The 17639-nt window shown below is 42.2% G+C and overlaps 2 protein-coding genes across 2 annotated transcripts; one reads left to right on the plus strand and one right to left on the minus strand.

Annotated features, from left to right (window-relative positions):
- The first annotated feature begins 2902 nt into the window (after positions 1 to 2902).
- Positions 2903 to 12432, plus strand: LOC106579933 (glutathione hydrolase 1 proenzyme). The gene is made up of 12 exons (XM_014160336.3): positions 2903 to 3087; positions 3214 to 3344; positions 3432 to 3521; positions 3876 to 4068; positions 5216 to 5376; positions 5523 to 5672; positions 6410 to 6546; positions 8296 to 8483; positions 8735 to 8862; positions 9010 to 9122; positions 9261 to 9374; positions 9503 to 12432. The coding sequence occupies exons 1-12, from the start codon at positions 2915 to 2917 to the stop codon at positions 9647 to 9649; spliced, it is 1725 nt and encodes a 574-aa protein (XP_014015811.2). The 5' UTR covers positions 2903 to 2914; the 3' UTR covers positions 9650 to 12432.
- A 1410-nt stretch (positions 12433 to 13842) lies between these two features.
- On the minus strand, positions 13843 to 16540 carry LOC123729313 (anaphase-promoting complex subunit 5). Its single transcript, XM_045704193.2, has 5 exons — positions 16468 to 16540; positions 14968 to 15075; positions 14727 to 14874; positions 14330 to 14492; positions 13843 to 14196 (listed from the first exon to the last, which is right to left on the minus strand). Exons 1-5 carry the CDS (start codon positions 16524 to 16526, stop codon positions 13985 to 13987), a joined length of 690 nt encoding a protein of 229 aa, XP_045560149.2. The 5' UTR covers positions 16527 to 16540; the 3' UTR covers positions 13843 to 13984.
- Between the last annotated feature and the right edge of the window lie 1099 nt (positions 16541 to 17639).

Genomic DNA, 17639 nt, shown 5'->3' on the forward strand with positions numbered 1-17639 from the left:
TATTTGAGACGACTGTACAACCATCAAGATTAATTGTCAGATTCAACAGAAGATCTCTTTGTTTCTTGGGACCTAGAATAAGCATCTCTGTTTTGTCCGAGTTTAAAAGTAGAACGTTTGCAGCCATCCACTTCCTTATGTCTGAAACACAGGCTTCTAGCGAGGGCAATTTTGGGGCTTCACCATGTTTCATTGAAATGTACAGCTGTGTGTCATCCGCATAGCAGTGAAATGTAACATTATGTTTTCGAATGACATCCCCAAGAGGTAAAATATATATAGTGAAAACAATACTGGTCCTAAAACGGAACCTTGAGGAACACCGAAATTTACAGTTGATTTGTCAGAGGACAAACCATTCACAGGGACAAACTGATATCTTTCCGACAGATAAGATCTAAACCAGGCCAGAACTTGTCCGTGTAGACCAATTTGGGTTTCCAATCTCTCCAAAAGAATGTGGTGATCGATGGTATCAAAAGCAGCACTAAGATCTAGGAGCACGAGGACAGATGCAGAGCCTCGGTCTGATGCCATTAAAAGGTCATTTACCACCTTCACAAGTGCAGTCTCAGTGCTATGATGGGGTCTAAAACCAGACTGAAGCGTTTCGTATACATTGTTTGTGTTTAGGAAGGCAGTGAGTTGCTGCGCAACAGCTTTTTCAAAAATTTTCGAGAGGAATGGAAGACTCGATATAGGCTGATAGTTTTTTATATTTTCTGGTTCAAGATTTGTCTTTTTCAAGAGAGGCTTTATTACTGCCACTTTTAGTGAGTTTGGTACACATCCGGTGGATAGAGAGACGTTTATTATGTTCAACATAGGTGGGCCAAGCACAGGAAGCAGCTCTTTCAGTAGTTTAGTTGGAATAGGGTCCAGTATGCAGCTTGAAGGTTTAGAGGCCATGATTATTTTCATCATTGTGTCAAGAGATATAGTACTAAAACACTTTAGTGTCTCCCTTGACCCCAAGTCCTGGCAGAGTTGTGCAGACTCAGGACAACGAAGCTTTGGAGGAATATGCAGATTTAAAGAGGAGTCCGTAATTTGCTTTCTAATGATCATGATCTTTTCCTCAAAGAAGTTCATTAATTTATTACTGCTGAAGTGAAAGACATCCTCTCTTGGAGAATGCTGCTTTTTAGTTAGCTTTGCGACAGTATCAAAAATAAATGTTGTACTGTTCTTATTTTCCTCAATTAAGTTGGAAAAATAGGATGATCGAGCAGCAGTGAGGGCTCTTCGATACTGCACGGTACTGTCTTTCCAAGCTAGTCGGAAGACTTCCAGTTTGGTGTGGCGCCATTTCCATTCCAATTTTCTGGAAGCTTGTTTCAGAGCTTGTGTATTTTCTGAATACCAGGGAGCTAGTTTCTTATGACAAATGTTTTTAGTTTTTAGGGGCGCAACTGCATCTAGGGTATTGTGCAAGGTTAAATTGAGTTCCTCAGTTAGGGGGTTAACTGATTTTTGTCCTCTGTATCGTCATTAGACATTTACATTACATTTACGTCATTTAGCAGACGCTCTTATCCAGAGCGACTTACAAATTGGTACATCTATATCTTTTTTTTTGGGGGGGGGGGGGGGTGTAGGGGGGGGGAAGGTTAGAAGGATTACCTTATCTTATCCCAGGTATTCCTTAAAGAGGTGGTGTTTCAGGTGTCCAGAAGGTGGTGATTGACTCCGCTGTCCTGGCGTCGTGAGGGAGCTTGTTCCACCATTGGGGTGCCAGAGCAGCGAACAGTTTTGACTGGGCTGAGCGGGAACTGTGCTTCCGCAGAGGTAGGGAGGCGAGCAGGCCAGAGGTGGATGAACGCAGTGCCCTTCTTTGGGCGTAGGGACTGATCAGAGCCTGAAGGTACGGAGGTGCTGCTCCCCTCACTGCTCCGTAGGCAAGCACCATAGTCTTGTAGTAGATGCGAGCTTCAACTGGAAGCCAGTGGAGTGTGCGGAGGAGCGGGGTGACGTGAGAGAACTTGGGAAGGTTGAACACCAGACGGGCTGCGGCGTTCTGGATGAGTTGTAGGGGTTTAATGGCACAGGCAGGGAGCCCTGCCAACTGCGAGTTGCAGTAATCCAGACGGGAGATGACAAGTGCCTGGATTAGGACCTGCGCCACATCCTGTGTAAGGCAGGGTCGTACTCTGCGGATGTTGTAGAGCATGAACCTACATGATCGTGTCACCGCCTTGATGTTAGCGGAGAACGACAGGGTGTTGTCCAGGGTCACGCCAAGGCTCTTAGCACTCTGGGAGGAGGACACAATGGAGTTGTCAACCGTGATGGCGAGATCATGGAACGGGCAGTCCTTCCCCGGGAGGAAGAGCAGCTCCATCTTGCCGAGGTTCAGCTTGACAAACGTGCAATCACAAGGAATTCACACATTTACATTTTTAGACTCTTATAGTCAGCTCTTTGCTCCCTGCTCACTCACCCTCAATCCCAGGTAGTAGGATACCACTATTTTCTACCAGGAGTTTCTGTTTTATTATGCTTTTGAAAGTTTAATGGAGCTTGTCAAACAGACACCACCAACTCCGTATCATTTTGTAACTCACAGAAAACATTAAGGGACACATGCAGGTATCTCAAGGGACAGCCTCTGACAGTTTAGATTTGAGTCACATGTATATGATTGACAACCCACAGCATGCTCCATGGGGGACCTCTGCATTGGGAGGATAGTGATGACATTAAGATACAATGCCCATGGCGCTTTGCATGTTCCTTTGACAGTGTTTGATCAGGCAAAAAACAGCACTAAGACTGACTGCATGCTAAAAAAGCCTACTACTTCTAACTATATAATAAATTCGATCAGGAAGATATCTGTAAGGCTCCTGTCTAACTGTAAGGCTCCTGTCTAACTGTAAGATGTGTTGGTGTGTTGGTTCCCCTGGGCAGGAAAATGGTCAGGAAGTCCCTGGTGGCTGGCCTGGTGTTTTTGCTGGTGGCTGCAGTAGGAGTGTTCGTGGGGGTGTTCATGGGGGTGGGAAACAAGAACCCCATCTCACCCTCAGACCATTTCTACTCAAAAGCTGCCGTGGCTACAGATGCTGGGATATGCTCTGAGGTGGGGAGGTAAGTAACGTAACACTAGCCAACTAATTCCCTTTGATACAATGATTCATGGTACAAGCTTAGTCAAATGACAGGACACGATTAAGCTCTACAAGGAGCATTAAGTGTGTGTGTGTGCGTACCTAGGGACATCCTGAAGAGGAACGGCTCAGCGGTGGATGCATCTATCGCCGCCCTGCTGTGTGTTGGCCTCCTGAACGCTCACAGCATGGGCATTGGAGGGGGTCTCTTCTTCAACATCTACAACGCTTCCACAGGTGAGTCAGTGTGTCCTCAAGACACCACAAATTAAAAAGGCTAAAAAACACATCCATTTGTCTGTATTTTGTATCACTGCTCGACAGGGAAGGTAGAAACCATTGACGCGAGGGAGACAGCACCCATGAACGCGACGGAAGACATGTTTGGCGATAACACCCAGCTTTCTCAGAAAGGTACCATTTTTACTGTTCTGGAATGTATGTCAGGTACAGGGTAGGCTAGGCAGGTTCTGTAGTTCAAACCATCCTGAGATAACAGTTGAATAGTAATATCGTAGCTGTCATGTATCACAGTGGGGTAGGGATAGAGAGAAGATAACACTGTGTTTGAACCTTCTGGCAGCCTCTTCCCTGATCTGCCATCATTCTAAGAAAAATTAGCTCTAACCTTCTGCATCATATGCATTGCTAAGGGGGCAACAGTTTGACCTGTCAAAATGAGGAAATGGACTGATACGCATTTTAAATCCTTTCTGGGCAGGGTTCCAACTTTGTGCAAAATGTGGTAAAGACTTCTTTGCATAACAGGTGGATTGTCTATAGCCATTCCAGGGGAGATCCGTGGTTACGAGATGGCACACAGGAGACACGGCAGGCTGCCATGGAAGGAGCTGTTTGAGCCAAGCATTGAGTTGGCACGCGTAGGTTTCCGTATAGGCAAAGCCCTGGCCAAGGCCATCGCCAGCAACAAGGACGCTATTCAAGGAGATGCCAATATGTGGTGAGGATAGGACAGGAGATCAAAGAAAACAAATATGGAACAAAAATTATTCTGTAATTGCTATATTACCACTACAACCACTTCTACAAATCTAATAATATTGACAAAGATAGATTTAAGTGATATGGATGGTTGATAATAGCTACCCTTTAATGATAGTGTAAATTAAATGTTCTATAACAGGGATGGGCAACTTTGATGGGGGTGGGGGCCACAAAAAATCTGAACTCATCATGAGGGGTCGCAGTGGCTCGCGGGTCTGTGTACCAACATCCATACCCACACATGCAGTCAGTGTCGGCCCTAACCTTTTGGGGGCCCTAAGTGACATTTTGTTGGGGGGCCCCCCACCTTGCGAGCAGAACATTTTAGAGTTTTAGAGTTCATTTCCTGCAATTCTACACATTTTGCCATGGGGCTTTGAGGGGCTGCTGCCGTTTTAAAGCAAGTGTGCTGCAATTCTACACATTTTGCCATGGGGCGGAGAGAAGATTTATCAATTGCATAACTCATTTCATGCAATTCTATTAATTTTGCCATGGGACTGAGAGAAAAATGTGCAGTTTTACAGCTCATTTCCAGCTCATTACACATTTTGCCATAGGGTGGAGAATTGTTTTTTTCAGTTTTGAATATGATATCTGAGTGACAGTGAATAAGAAAATCAATGGGGTCCCCTGGTCGGTAATTTGACCATGATTACTACACATTTAGAAAGCTGGCTAGGCTAATTTACAATCAAAACATGTTCAGCTGACAGGCAACTTGAGTGAATGACATAACAAGATAAAAACTGCTGATGTACAACAACATTTAGAAATTACACCTTGTGTGATCTACTATTCTAACTCTCAACATTAAGTTCAGACCCCGACTGAGTCCATCCCTGCTCAATAAAGTACTATAATTGGATTATTAGTTGGATTTTATCACAGAGTACCACATTGATATATTGCAACCAATAAAATGTGATTACATTGATGTCCAAAATTCATGGCTTCCTCTGTGATTTATTATGACCATTGATTATTTGATTGACCGCTGTAAAACCTATGATGACAATGCCATGGGAATGCTGGTCCTTTTACTCTACAGATTTGTTTGAATAACTCCTGATAAGTTTTCTGCTCCTGTTTTTGTATTCCAGTGAAGTGTTCTGTGACTCCCAGAAAAAGATCCTGAAGGAAAATGATATCATTAAATTTCCCAAACTAGCAGACACCTACAGGAGGATAGCGGAGGAAGGACCTGATGTTTTTTACAATGGGACAATGGCACAGACAATTGTTGATGACATCCAAGCAGCAGGTCTTTTCTCTATTTCTTGTGCATTATAATATTCTATTAAAGCTCATCATTCTTGCTGTACACACTATGATAATGATAAGGCAAGACAGATCTGATAGGCAGTTTGTCGATGTGCTTCTTCAGCAGTTATTATTTTCACTTTTCAGGTGGGATTATCACCCTGGAGGACCTGTTGGACTACAGGCCTGTGTTGAATGAGTACCCACTGAAGCTGACTGTGGGCGAGTACACCATGCACGTCCCAGATGCCCCCTCCAGCGGCCCAGTCCTGGCACTCATACTCAACATAGTGGACGGTGAGCAGCAGCCTAGATAACTCTGAGTCTGAACTCAGCCATGCGGACCAGAGGATGTCAGGTTTCCTTCCACTGTACCACCTTGGACAGTGTTTCAGCCCCCTCCATCACCACCACCGCCCCTCTACATGAATCCAGCTACAGCTAATCCACCAGATGCAGAGAGTGTGGTCATGGAGAAGATCATTAGTCGTGCTTTAGACACAGAAGGGCATCATCCACCACTAATTGACTGTAAACAAACAGCTCAGGCCTCCCAGTTTGTCATCTCATCTTAAGAGAGATTCACTGTAAGCACTCTGGACATTATCTCACTGGAAATGAACTAAACTGCACTAGTCCTCTACATCTTGACATCAACCATAGCTGCTAGTGTTTGTGCAAAAACAAGGACGGAATCAGACGGAAATGACCCTGTGATGGAAACATCGAATTACATTAAAATTGTATCTTTGATAAATGAACACAGTTCTTTTTTTGGGCTGACATATTAGATCGATTAAATGTGGCCCGTGAGGGATTTTGTAAGCTTTTTGGGGGGATAATGATAATGGACCGATACATTTTCAAATAACTCCCCTTTTTCTTGCCTACAAATTAATTTTGACGAACAAATCAGTCGCGAAAAAAATCAGTGCGGCCATCCATTGAATTTTGAAATCCCCGATGTGGCCTTAGAGTCAAAAAGTTTACTCACCCGTGTATTAGATCTACATTTTGGTGTGTTTTTTCAACAGGGTATAACTTCACTTGCACAAGTGTTTCAACGGCCGAGAAAAAGACTCTGACGTATCACCGCATCGTGGAGGCTTTCCGGTTTGCTTATGCCAAGAGGAGCAAACTAGGGGATCCACGATATCTCAATATCACTGATGTGAGAACCCTGATACACAGCTTTCAAATACAAAGTTTCATTCACAAATATATATACACAGTGCATTTGGAAAGTATTCAGACCTCTTGACTTTTTACACGTTTTGTTACTTAACAGCCTAATTCTAAAATTAATTAAATTGTCCCCCCCTCAATCTACACACATTAACCCATAATGACAAAGCAAAAACAGGTTTTTAGAATTTTTTGTAAATGTATTACAAATAAATATATTACAAATATAAAACTGGACTATCACATTTACATAAGTATTCAGACCCTTAACGCAGTACTTTGTTGAAGCACCTTTGGCAGTGATTACAGACTTGAGTCTTCTTGGGTATGACGCTACAAACTTGGCACACCTGTATTGGGGAGTTTCTCCCATTCTTCTCTGCAGATCCTCTCAAGCTCTGTCAGGTTGGATGGGGAGCATTGCTGTACGGCTATTTCCAGGTCTCTCCAGAGATGTTTGATTGGGTTCAAGTCCGATCTCTGGCTGAGCCACTCAAGGACATTCAGAAACTTGTCCTGAAGCCACTCTTGCGTTGTCTTGGCTGTGTGCTTAGGGTCGATGTCCTGTTGGAAGGTGAACCTTCACCCCAGTCTGAGGTCCTGAGCGCTCTGGAGCTGTTTTTTATCAAGGATCTCTCTGTACTTTTCTCCATTAATCTTTCCCTCAGTCCTGACTAGTCTCCCAGTCCCTGCCGCTGAAAAACATCCCCACAGCATGATGCTGCCACCACCATGATTCAACATAGTGATGGTGACAAGTGTTCTCCAGACGTGACGCTTGGCATTTAGGCCAAAGAGTTCAATCTTGGTTTCACCAGACCAGAGAATCTTGTTTCTCATGGTCTCAGAGTCCTTTTAGGTGCCTTTTGGCAAACTCCAAGCGGGCTGTCATGTGCCTTTTACTGAGGAGTGGCTTCCTTCTGGCCACTCTATAATAAAGGCCTGATTGATGAAGTGCTGCAGAGATGGTTGTCCTTCTGGAAGGTTCTCCCATCTCCAGAGCGGAATCTGGAGCTCTGTCAGAGTGACCATCAGGTTCTTGGTCACTTCTATGATCAAGGGCCTTCTCCGCCGATTGGTCAGTTCCAAACTTTTCCATTTAAGAATGATGGAGGCCACTGTGTTCTTGGGGACCTTCAATGCTGCAGAAATGTTTTGGTGTCCTTCCCCAGATCTGTGCCTTGACACAATCCTGTCTCGGAGCTCCACGTACAATTCCTTTGACCTCATGGCTTGGTTTTTGCTGTGACTGTCAACTGTGGGACCTTACATAGACAGGTGTGTGCCTTTCCAAATCATGTCCAATCAATTGAATTTACCAAAGGTGGACTCCAATCAAGTTGTAGAAACATCTCAAGGATGATCAATGGAAACAGGATGCACCTGATCTCAATTTTGAGTCTCATAGCAAAGGGTCTGAATACTTACTGTATGTAAATTTACATTTTTATACATTTGCAAACATTTCTTAAAATCTGTTATCGCTTTGTCATTATGGGGTGTTGTGTGTAGATTGATGAGGATTTTCTTTTTTAATAAGGCTGTAATGTAACAAAATGTGGAAAAAGGGAAGGGGTCTGAATACTTTCCGAATGCACTGTATTTGACTTTAAAATAAAAATGGTTTGTAGTTGTTTACTGAACATGGTCTATAATCACATGCTGTTGACTGCTGTTCAACATTGCCAGGAGAAATTAATTGAATTCCTATTTGATGATTTTATCTTCTCTCCAGCTCATCCACAACATGACCTCAGACTACTTTGCTGACGGGATCAGGAGCAAGATCACAGATGACACCACTCATCCCGACAGCTACTACGAGCCAGATTATTTTGTCCCAGACAATCATGGGACAGCACATCTGTCCGTCATAGCTGAGGATGGAAGTGCTGTGGCTGCCACCAGCACAATCAATCTATAGTAAGAGTCCTACAAGGCAAGACCTCCTCTGAGACAATAGGACTGATGAATACATAATGCTACAGGGTAGATTATAGATATCCAGAGACAGATCCTTAATATAGTATACATGTGCACTCTAAACAAACTTTGTTGCCGATGGTCTTACTAAGAATTTCCTATTTGCATTTAACCCAAAAATAACATGTATAGGTTACTTAACTCCTATAATTACTTAACTCTAACTACTTAACTATCATTCCTATCTTCAGTTTTGGCTCCAAAGTCATGTCCCAATCAACTGGCATCATTTTCAATGATGAGATGGATGACTTCAGCTCTCCGTACATCAACAACGGCTTTGGAATCCCTCCATCTCCGAACAACTTCATCCAGCCTGGTGAGAATAGGAACTGAAATCAATATCCTTATTTCTGGTAGGCTACTGAAAGTTCTCAATTTACACATGGCTCCAGCTTGATCCTTGGCTGGTTTGTTTTCTGAGAATACCTTTTGGTCTGAAGATTTGTCTCTCTCTCATTTTTAGGTAAAAGGCCTCTCTCTTCTATGTGCCCAACTATTATCTCCGACAAAGACAATAGAGTGAAAATGGTGGTGGGAGCCTCTGGTGGAACAAAGATCACCACAGCAACTGCCCTAGTAAGTTTTCATCCATACACATAAATGTCCTCTCTAAAACAGATATAGCCCATACTAACACATGATATCCATCTATCCTTACATAGTGATATTGTGATGAATCAGAGTACAAGAAGATTCCTTTTCTCATTTACATAGGTGATTCTGAATACCTTGTTCTTTGACTACGACCTCAAAAAAGCTGTGACACTACCTCGAATTCACAATCAACTCAACCCAAGTATGACTGTAGTGGAGGACGGCTTTGAAAAGGTGGGTAATTCTGAACAATTTTCCATCGTATATTGTTGAATTATAAAAATTGGTTTAAACTCTGGACTTTAATCTGTGTGTGTGTGTGTTGATTTCTGTGTTTATGTATGTGTGTGTTTGTGTAAAAGAGTGTATTAGATGGCCTGGTAAAGAAGAACCATGTAACAGAGCTGCTGAAGATTCCTGATTCAGTGGTTCAGGCGGTGGTGAGACAGGGGGAGCGGCTCTGTGCCGAGTCCGACCCCAGGAAAGGGGGCTATCCAGCGGGCTACTGAGTCTTACCTCACCCCTTCCTTCCCAAACCTGGAGTGTACCTCCATAAAGAGGCAGGGATAGAGCTAAGTATCTGGAAAGACACGCAAACAATGCCTCCTCAAGGTTACACAGCCACTCTCTTCAGCTGAGATTCATTTCAAGACATGGAAAATGACTTTACTCCACATCAATACCTCCTCCCTTCACACCAAATAATCGGCGGCATTTCTGCTTTCATTTCAGCATTATTCATTATTTATTTTTGTGTTTTGAGAAAGAAGTGAGGTTGCAACTCTGAAAGTGGCATTTTTTTAATCCTAGCTGTATCAAGAGATCATCATTATCGATTATCCTGAAGATGGAAGTTTATTAATGCAATGCAGTGGGGTAGCAGAAAGCTGGACTGCAACTTTCGATTCCTGCTGGATGTAAATACCAATGGGCTAGAACTTTATGGACGCCATGAATCTTCTGTTATACATTATGAAATAGTTTGCCTAGGAAATTTTAGCCAACATATTAGTCAAATTACTCTGTGATGATGAGCGATCATTCTGTTTGACAGAAAAAGAGCCATTTATCTGAGATTTAAGGAAAGCAATGTTTTAGGGGAGAATATGAACACCAATATGGAAGGTTGTCAAAGTAGTTTGTCTGTCCATTGAACAAATCAAATGTAGAGAAATGACTGTTTTATCTCTCCATCAAGGAAAAATGGTCTGTATGTTTTAACCTCAGGCCTTAACCTCAGGTCTTAACTGGTCAGGTTGCTATATCTGTTGGTGTTTTATGGGTTGGCTAAATCACCAACAGATCTGGCAACCAGGCTACAGGTCTACCATCTGCCTTATGAAGATGTTGGTCACAGGTAGCTACATTTTTTCTTTCATGAGGAAGCATATTCTGATCTGTTAACTGAAAACTGTGATTTCTGTTTTTCTGATTTCATCTCAACTCTGACCGTTGCCCATGGGGGCCTATTGTTAACAAGGGCTCAAATATGGCTGCCATTTAACTATTCAAATGGTATTTTTATATTTTTTTGTGATGCAGAATGTTGAGAAAAACACATCAATTGTTAATGTTTAATATGGAGTAAGACCATAGCAGTACAGTGAATGTATAGTGTATTTTACATTTGCGTATATATATTTTTAAACATGCATTGTTCTCATGCCATGCTTGTTATTAAAATGTTTAAAATAAGATATATTTTACATTAGTCACCCTGTTCCCAATATTCTTAGAGGCTTATTTCTCTGCATCGATACCTGTAACCAAAGAACAGTTTACATACAGTAAATATATACAATTTCATTTAAAAGTTAATATTTGAAACATGTATTATATTGCATAATACATGTTTCAAATATTAACTTTTAAATTCAATTGTATGTATTTACTGTATGTAAACTGTAAACGCATGGGATACCCACACAGGATTAATAACAGCTACATGATGTCTAAACAACTGACTGAAGTACAATTTTACACCTACAACCTAAAAATTGGGCTCGACTTCCTTCAATAGTCTGAAGAACATAATACACAGCAGCTTCCTTCTGACAAATATTAGCAAGATGTGGAATTTGGCTCCAGCTTCAGCTTTTACAAAAGCCTCCAAATGGATTATTCACTGAAGCAATTGCTTCCATGGACCAGTGATGCATAGGAGGCTACATAGCCGACTCAGGCTAAATACTTCCTCTCTATCAAAGTGTGCTCTTCTCCTTTATTAAGACACTTTATGTTGATGTTTCCTTTATTTTGGCAGTTACCTGTAGCTGCTGAGTAAGTGCACAGAGAAGTGACTGCCAACTAAAGTCCATCTATGGTAGTATCCTGTTGTCTAGGCTACAACCCGGTTGGCCCTATTGAATGTGGCCTGAGACACTATCTGCATACTCTCTACTCTCTGCTTCCCTGTATGAGCAAGAAGATCCATATTCATTCAGACAGCACTCAGCCTGTGGGCAGATGGGAAATGATGGCTAATGAAGCTGTATATTACATACAAAAATAGCAAAGCAAGGGTATTTCAATCCTTTGATACAGCTCATCTAACTGTGCTAATAGAACATATCCCATTCCCCCGACTAATGTGATACTCTTGACAGAACAGGCCTGAACAGAGTATAGTGTCAGTGTTGATGCACAGTGCTCACATACAGGGCAGGCCACTGGTTCAGAGGACATTCAGCGTCACTAGGCACATGCCCCATCTTGTGTTGTCTGATGAAAAGACATCCCACGGCTGCAGCTCACCCTCTCCATCTCGCTCTAGATATATAAACACACGCACACAAGAGCAGAGTGAATGATGCAGTGTGAGTCTGTGTGTATTTACACAGACAGTCTCTGTCCCGTCTCCTGTCCCATGGAGGCCCATTATCTACTGTATTTGTTTATAGAGCGAAGTGACATGTAGCGTATTTCAGACCCCACACACGGTCTTGGAGTACTTCTTGTGCAAACATACCAATAAACATCTGGAACAAACCTACATGGTAAAGTTAAGACTGATAGGGCAATGGAACATACTTTCTTTTTGTCTAATGTAAGCCGTTGACGTCAAACAGAAAGGCTCAAGTAATGATGACAATGCTTTTTTCATGTAAGAGGGACATGCAGAACATTCTCAAAAACCAGCCCACTCAAATGTTAAATATTACATTGTCTTTCAACTAAATTGGTTCTGCTTTGTACCTCAAATGCTTAGAGACCCAGAATGTAATATTTGAAGGCTCAGGGCTATATCACCGTGTCAATGCTTTGTTTCAGTAATAAAACTTCAGTGTTTTCATACCAATGTTAGGTCATGTTTTAAATGCTATTAGGCTAAGCTACTTCTGTATACAAACCAAAAGGCAATTCAGGATATTGAAAATATCCAAATATTTCATAAGACCTGATCTTGGATCAATGCCATTATGAAGAGATAATGTAAATGTAATAGCGCTCATGACTGGTACTGACTGAGTATGCTGAATAACTTAACCCAATAAAAACATTATCACTCTCACAGGTCGCATAAATCTACACCAGACTAACAAAAACAATGTGCACAGATTGTCATGTTATGGCACACACACAAAGATATCATTTCAAATCATCTCAGGACTATTACATTGATGTGCGCATATCTCTGGGAAATCTTTTCCTTCGCTAAAATGATGAATTCCATTGGCATGCTTCCAGTTGAAGAAAAATCACAATGCTCTCTCTAAAACATACTCATCTTCTGCCCGGCTCTGATTTGATATTACTCTCACTCATCATATCGTTGTAACTCCGACAGCTGAGAAACATTAAACCATTCCTCATTCTCTAAGCATAGATGAGAATGCGGATCCTCTATGATAGATATCTCTGGATATTTATATTTGACCTATGATGGGATCCCACCACTGGGACTTTGAAGAACATGATGATAAATGACAAAATACAAGTACATATCATAGAGAATGATAGTGGCCAAAGGGCAAAATTAGCATGGGCAGTGTCATTGAAGACTTCCACCATTTTAATGTGTCAACTGGGTGGGACTTCCAAATTCATTGGCTGATCCCTCCTGTTGGAGTCATGTCCAACCTGGTCATCATGAGGGATTAGCCAATCGTGAAGAAAATGTACTACTTATAAATGAAGAGATCCTCAATGGAGCTGCCCATACCGTCACTGATGCTATAATTGCAGATGCAAAGACAAGTCCTCTATCTCTATAGCCCAGATCTATTCTAATGACATCCTACAACAGAGGCTATGACTACCTCTAAAGAATCAGATCTCTCTGGTCCTGAATAAAGGATAAAGGGTTGTATAACGGTATGTATGCTGAAATTCAAATACTATGTGGGTGCTACTCAAAGAGGTGGTGTGGCGGCATCTAGGTTTCCATATCGAGGCCTCTGGATCCTGCACAGTTCTGAGGGAAACACCTACGTTTGTTGGAACTGTTTTAACTGCAAATAAATGTTAAAATTGTGGGGAGGCCCAACCAGGCTGCACTCTTTCGCCAACAGCTGTGCTTGACATCAAGTGGTAGTAAGACAAACATTTTCAGGTGGAACAAATTAGAAATGTTCTTGTTCTCCGTTTTGCCAAAAAAAAGCACAACAAACATGACAAAAGATTAGAGACTTAAAGTCTGATCTTTATATTGTAGATAGATGATACAAGTTTGCAATGTAAATTGGGAGTGCCCTAAACCAGGTGTTTCTCTACTCTTTAACACACAAGCAATGTTGCAATTTAAACCAAAAGATAGGATAGAATGCGAAGTCCATGACAATGACAGAGTACACCAGTATATGTTCCGGTCTGTGTCGGGGAGAAGGCAGGGTGGTGATGACCGTTCAGAGTCGCATGGCGACAGCTGCCCCCGGCGCCTGCAGCTCCTGGTCCAGGAGGCGGAACAGCATGGCACATTTGTTGCGCTGGGGGGTTTGTCCCAGGGTGTGGTGCAGCCGGGCCTGCAGGTAGTGGACGTCACGGAGACGCTCCTTACAGTCCAGCATGGAGAAGTAGGCTGCAGCCTCTCCCAGCGATTGCACAGCCAGGCCTAAAGCTGGAGGGAGACAACAGGGAGGAAGACTGAACGACTCCTGTCTATGTACTTACATGACAAAGTAATTGTATCCACAAACATGTACATTTGAGGTAGTGAGTGATATTAAGTTTGTGTTGGGGATGTGTGCTACCTGCATGCCTCTGGCCATTGGACCGGGTCCCAGCCATGGCCATCTGACAGCGGGCTGCCAGCAGCAGAGCTCTGCCCTTATCCATGACCGCTCCGTGTGCCAGGATGGGCTCCATCGCCTCATGAAGGACACCCAGAGCCTGCTCCGGTACTCCCAGCATCAACTGGACAGGGGGAAGGAGAAGAAAAAACTATTGGAGTTTTGAAATATAACCCAGTATGAATTTCCTTGTTTTGCCTAAATGTGGGTGTTTACTTTGCATACAATATGCAGTTCTGTCTAAGTTAAGGGGTTTGAAGATGTGTGTGTTAGTATGTGTAGGGGTTTTAGAGAGTATACGGTGGTGTGTTTGCCATAACAGGGTTACATATTGCATGTGCGCGTCTGTTGTGCTGACCTGAGTGAAAGCCAGGTGAAGGATGGTCTCGGAGGACATGGCCTGTAGGTGGTGCTGTCTGGCCAGGGCCAGGGCCTGTAGCAGGAGAGGAAGGGCTGTGGCAAAACCTGACGACTCCCAATGCAACTCAGCTGTGACCAGCATCACCCTGCACAAGGCATACCAATATGTCTAAAACACATATCTGATAAACAACCCTTAACCCAAAAATATGGAGTCTGTTGTTTCATTTAGAGCCTACCGGATGATCATCTCTGTGTACTTGATCTTCTCGCAGTACAGCTGCAGCCTCTGCAGGATACTGTATGCTTCAGTGGTCCGGTTCAAGGCCTTCAGCACTTGAGCTTTCCTGTTAACACGACAGATATACACATGGGTCGTTCCACGAAAAGAGTGCGGTTTGCGTCCCTTTAATATTTGAAGTAGAAATTGTGCACCAATATTGCATTTTAAAAGCCTGTTGTATGAAATGAAGTGCCTTTAAGATAGACCACCTTCAATAAATCTGTCCCTTCGTCAACACCGTGTCACTTCTAGGAAGATTTCAACCCACATGCACCCAAAATGTATCCTAGTTTCCCCATCATTGTAAAACCCTGGTTATTTTGTTACTTTGACAAAGTTATTTCTGAAGATGATTATTTATTTAATGTGATTAGTGATTCATTTATGTTTGTCACTCATTTTAAGGTCAATCCTGTTACATTAATTGAACTCAAATTTTAATCTGGTGAAACTACTCCATCTTAAAATATTTGGTTTCAAAAGAAAAATGTAACATTAATAGTTAAATCATAGTGTAAAAAAGCAGGTGATCTGGTTCTACTCTTTTTGGCAATTTTCTGGTGTTCTGTGGTGGAAAACTGAGCGTGTCGAGAATAACATGTTAACCCTGTTACCCATAGATAGACAGGCTTGAAACGTTTTAACAATGTAAAATTTTTTTGTGAAGCTTGCATTCAGTTGCCCCTCCCTGAGGTACACAACAAGCTTTCATTCCCCCTGTCACGAGAGGATTTATGGCTGATTTAATATGAAATCATCAACCCTGTTAGAGTCAACCCTGTTCCTTTATCTGCTACTTAGTAGAGTCTTATTTCTATCTCTTGAGATGGGGAAACTTGTTTTTCATCAAGTTGAACATGTGCTCTTTATGACAATGTTCAAATTAGGTGAAATCAAAACGTTTTTGGGGACCAAGTTACACTTCTCAAAAGCCACTGAATTAGTGGAACGCCCTACATACAGATAGCTACAGCACTGGAAGACAGTGTAAAGGTGTTCTATGTTCTGAGTCATGACCCTTCCTTACCTATTGTCACAACATCCACAGAAGGTGGCGCCTCTCCCCGTTCAGGCGGCGCTCGGCGGTCGTCGTCGCCGGCCTACTAGCTGCCACCCATCTCCTTTTCTGTTTCTTTTGGTGATGTCTTTTTAGGTTAGCACCTGTTTTGTGTTAATTCATTAGTGGGGTATTTAGTCTGTCTGTTTTTGGTTTGGGGTTGTGCGGGATTATTTTGTGTCGTCTTTCTTAGGTTGGGGAATTTGCTTTTCCTCTGCCGTTCTATTTAGGCATTAGGGTTTGCTGGGCTGCGTCCCGACTCCTGTTTGGGTTCAATCCTGTCTTTGGATTTTGTACCCTGCCTTGTTTGACAGCACTGTTTGGACTTTGTGCATTAAACGTGTGTTGGTCTCCTGCGCCTGACTTCACCCCTCCTGCAAGTTAGAGTCGGTCTGACACCTATAAAGACCCTCAGTTTTGTTCAAGGCAGCAATGGCTGTGACATGGGGCTCCGCCATGTGGTATTTCCCATCATTCATAGCTCTAACTTTGGTTAACTTTGGTAAATTACTGGTAGCTTTGCAACCCTATATAGCACCAATCATTATAAAGCCAAACCATTTGCATGGCAAATGTGGAAGACTTTCCTCATTAGTGATTGTATTGGAACAGCATATAATTCTATTCATGATGATACTTATTCTATCGACATCTTGATTTCTGGAAGTTTGATTCCAAGCTAAGCAGACAATACACCTTGAGATAAGGGTTTTGGAGATCTTACCTTCTTGGGACACTGCATCTCACGAGCCAGGCTTAGCAGCAGCTCATGGGAGATGGGATCCACCAGGTTGAGAAAAGCAGCGTTCTTATATAAGATGTCATTTAGGGACGTTCCTTCCAAGCCCAGATCCTGCCAAATCAGACAAGAAGAGACAGTATTACTCAAAGTGCCTTAAGGCCACATTTTTCACTCTTCCTATTTTATGAAAACAAGGAATTGTGTAACAAGAGCAGCATTATCACAGACACACCTGATTGATGATATATTATGAAATGATGATGAAATCGACAAATCTGCTTTAAGTGCAGGATTAGCTGGATATATACGGTATAAAGAGGATGTAGAGAAGTTCCAGCAACAATAATGTAATGCTACTGTAGATGAGACACATAGAAAACTGTATTTAATTATTTTTTTTAAAATTAATTTAAGGGGTGAAGGCTTTCATCTGAAAAGAGCTATACCTGAATACTGTAATGTGCTTAATGTGCCTTGCACCAGGCAGAAGCATTACTTTTAGGATATTCACCAACACCTCTGTAATTTAAAGTTTCAGAGAGCTTTAGCATGCCACAGCATTGCACAGTCTGCATCTCTAACTTTAGTACTATGGTGTCCTTCTGATGAATCCTGCAGTATATGAGAGTTCAATAAACATTATATGATGGATGAGCATTTGGTTCTTCTTTTGATGTTTAATGTAGCATTTTGTTTAGGTCTGCCATTGCGCAATACATTCTAAACATTAGACTAAAAACAACTACTCTATGAATGGCGCAGACACATTTGTGAGGGCAGACAGACACAAAAGAGTTGATGTTTTTAAGGTGAGAATGATGTCTGTAAC

The sequence above is a fragment of the Salmo salar genome, chromosome 20 (genome assembly GCF_965601325.2).
Source record: "Salmo salar chromosome 20, fSalSal1, whole genome shotgun sequence".
In the NCBI taxonomy this organism is placed as follows: domain Eukaryota; kingdom Metazoa; phylum Chordata; class Actinopteri; order Salmoniformes; family Salmonidae; genus Salmo; species Salmo salar.

Excerpts from the sequence above, each read along its gene's own strand:
- LOC106579933 (XM_014160336.3), top strand. The coding sequence starts at position 2,915 with ATGGTCAGGAAGTCCCTGGTGGCTGGCCTGGTGTTTTTGCTGGTGGCT. Across the intron at positions 3,345-3,431 it reads CATCTACAACGCTTCCACAG|GGAAGGTAGAAACCATTGAC; the intron begins GTGAGTCAGTGT and ends ACTGCTCGACAG. Across the intron at positions 5,377-5,522 it reads TGATGACATCCAAGCAGCAG|GTGGGATTATCACCCTGGAG; the intron begins GTCTTTTCTCTA and ends TTCACTTTTCAG.
- LOC123729313 (XM_045704193.2), bottom strand. The coding sequence starts at position 16,526 with ATGGCGGAGCCCCATGTCACAGCCATTGCTGCCTTGAACAAAACTGAG. Across the intron at positions 14,875-14,967 it reads TACACAGAGATGATCATCCG|GGTGATGCTGGTCACAGCTG; the intron begins GTAGGCTCTAAA and ends TGCCTTGTGCAG. Across the intron at positions 14,493-14,726 it reads TTCACCTGGCTTTCACTCAG|TTGATGCTGGGAGTACCGGA; the intron begins GTCAGCACAACA and ends CCCCCTGTCCAG.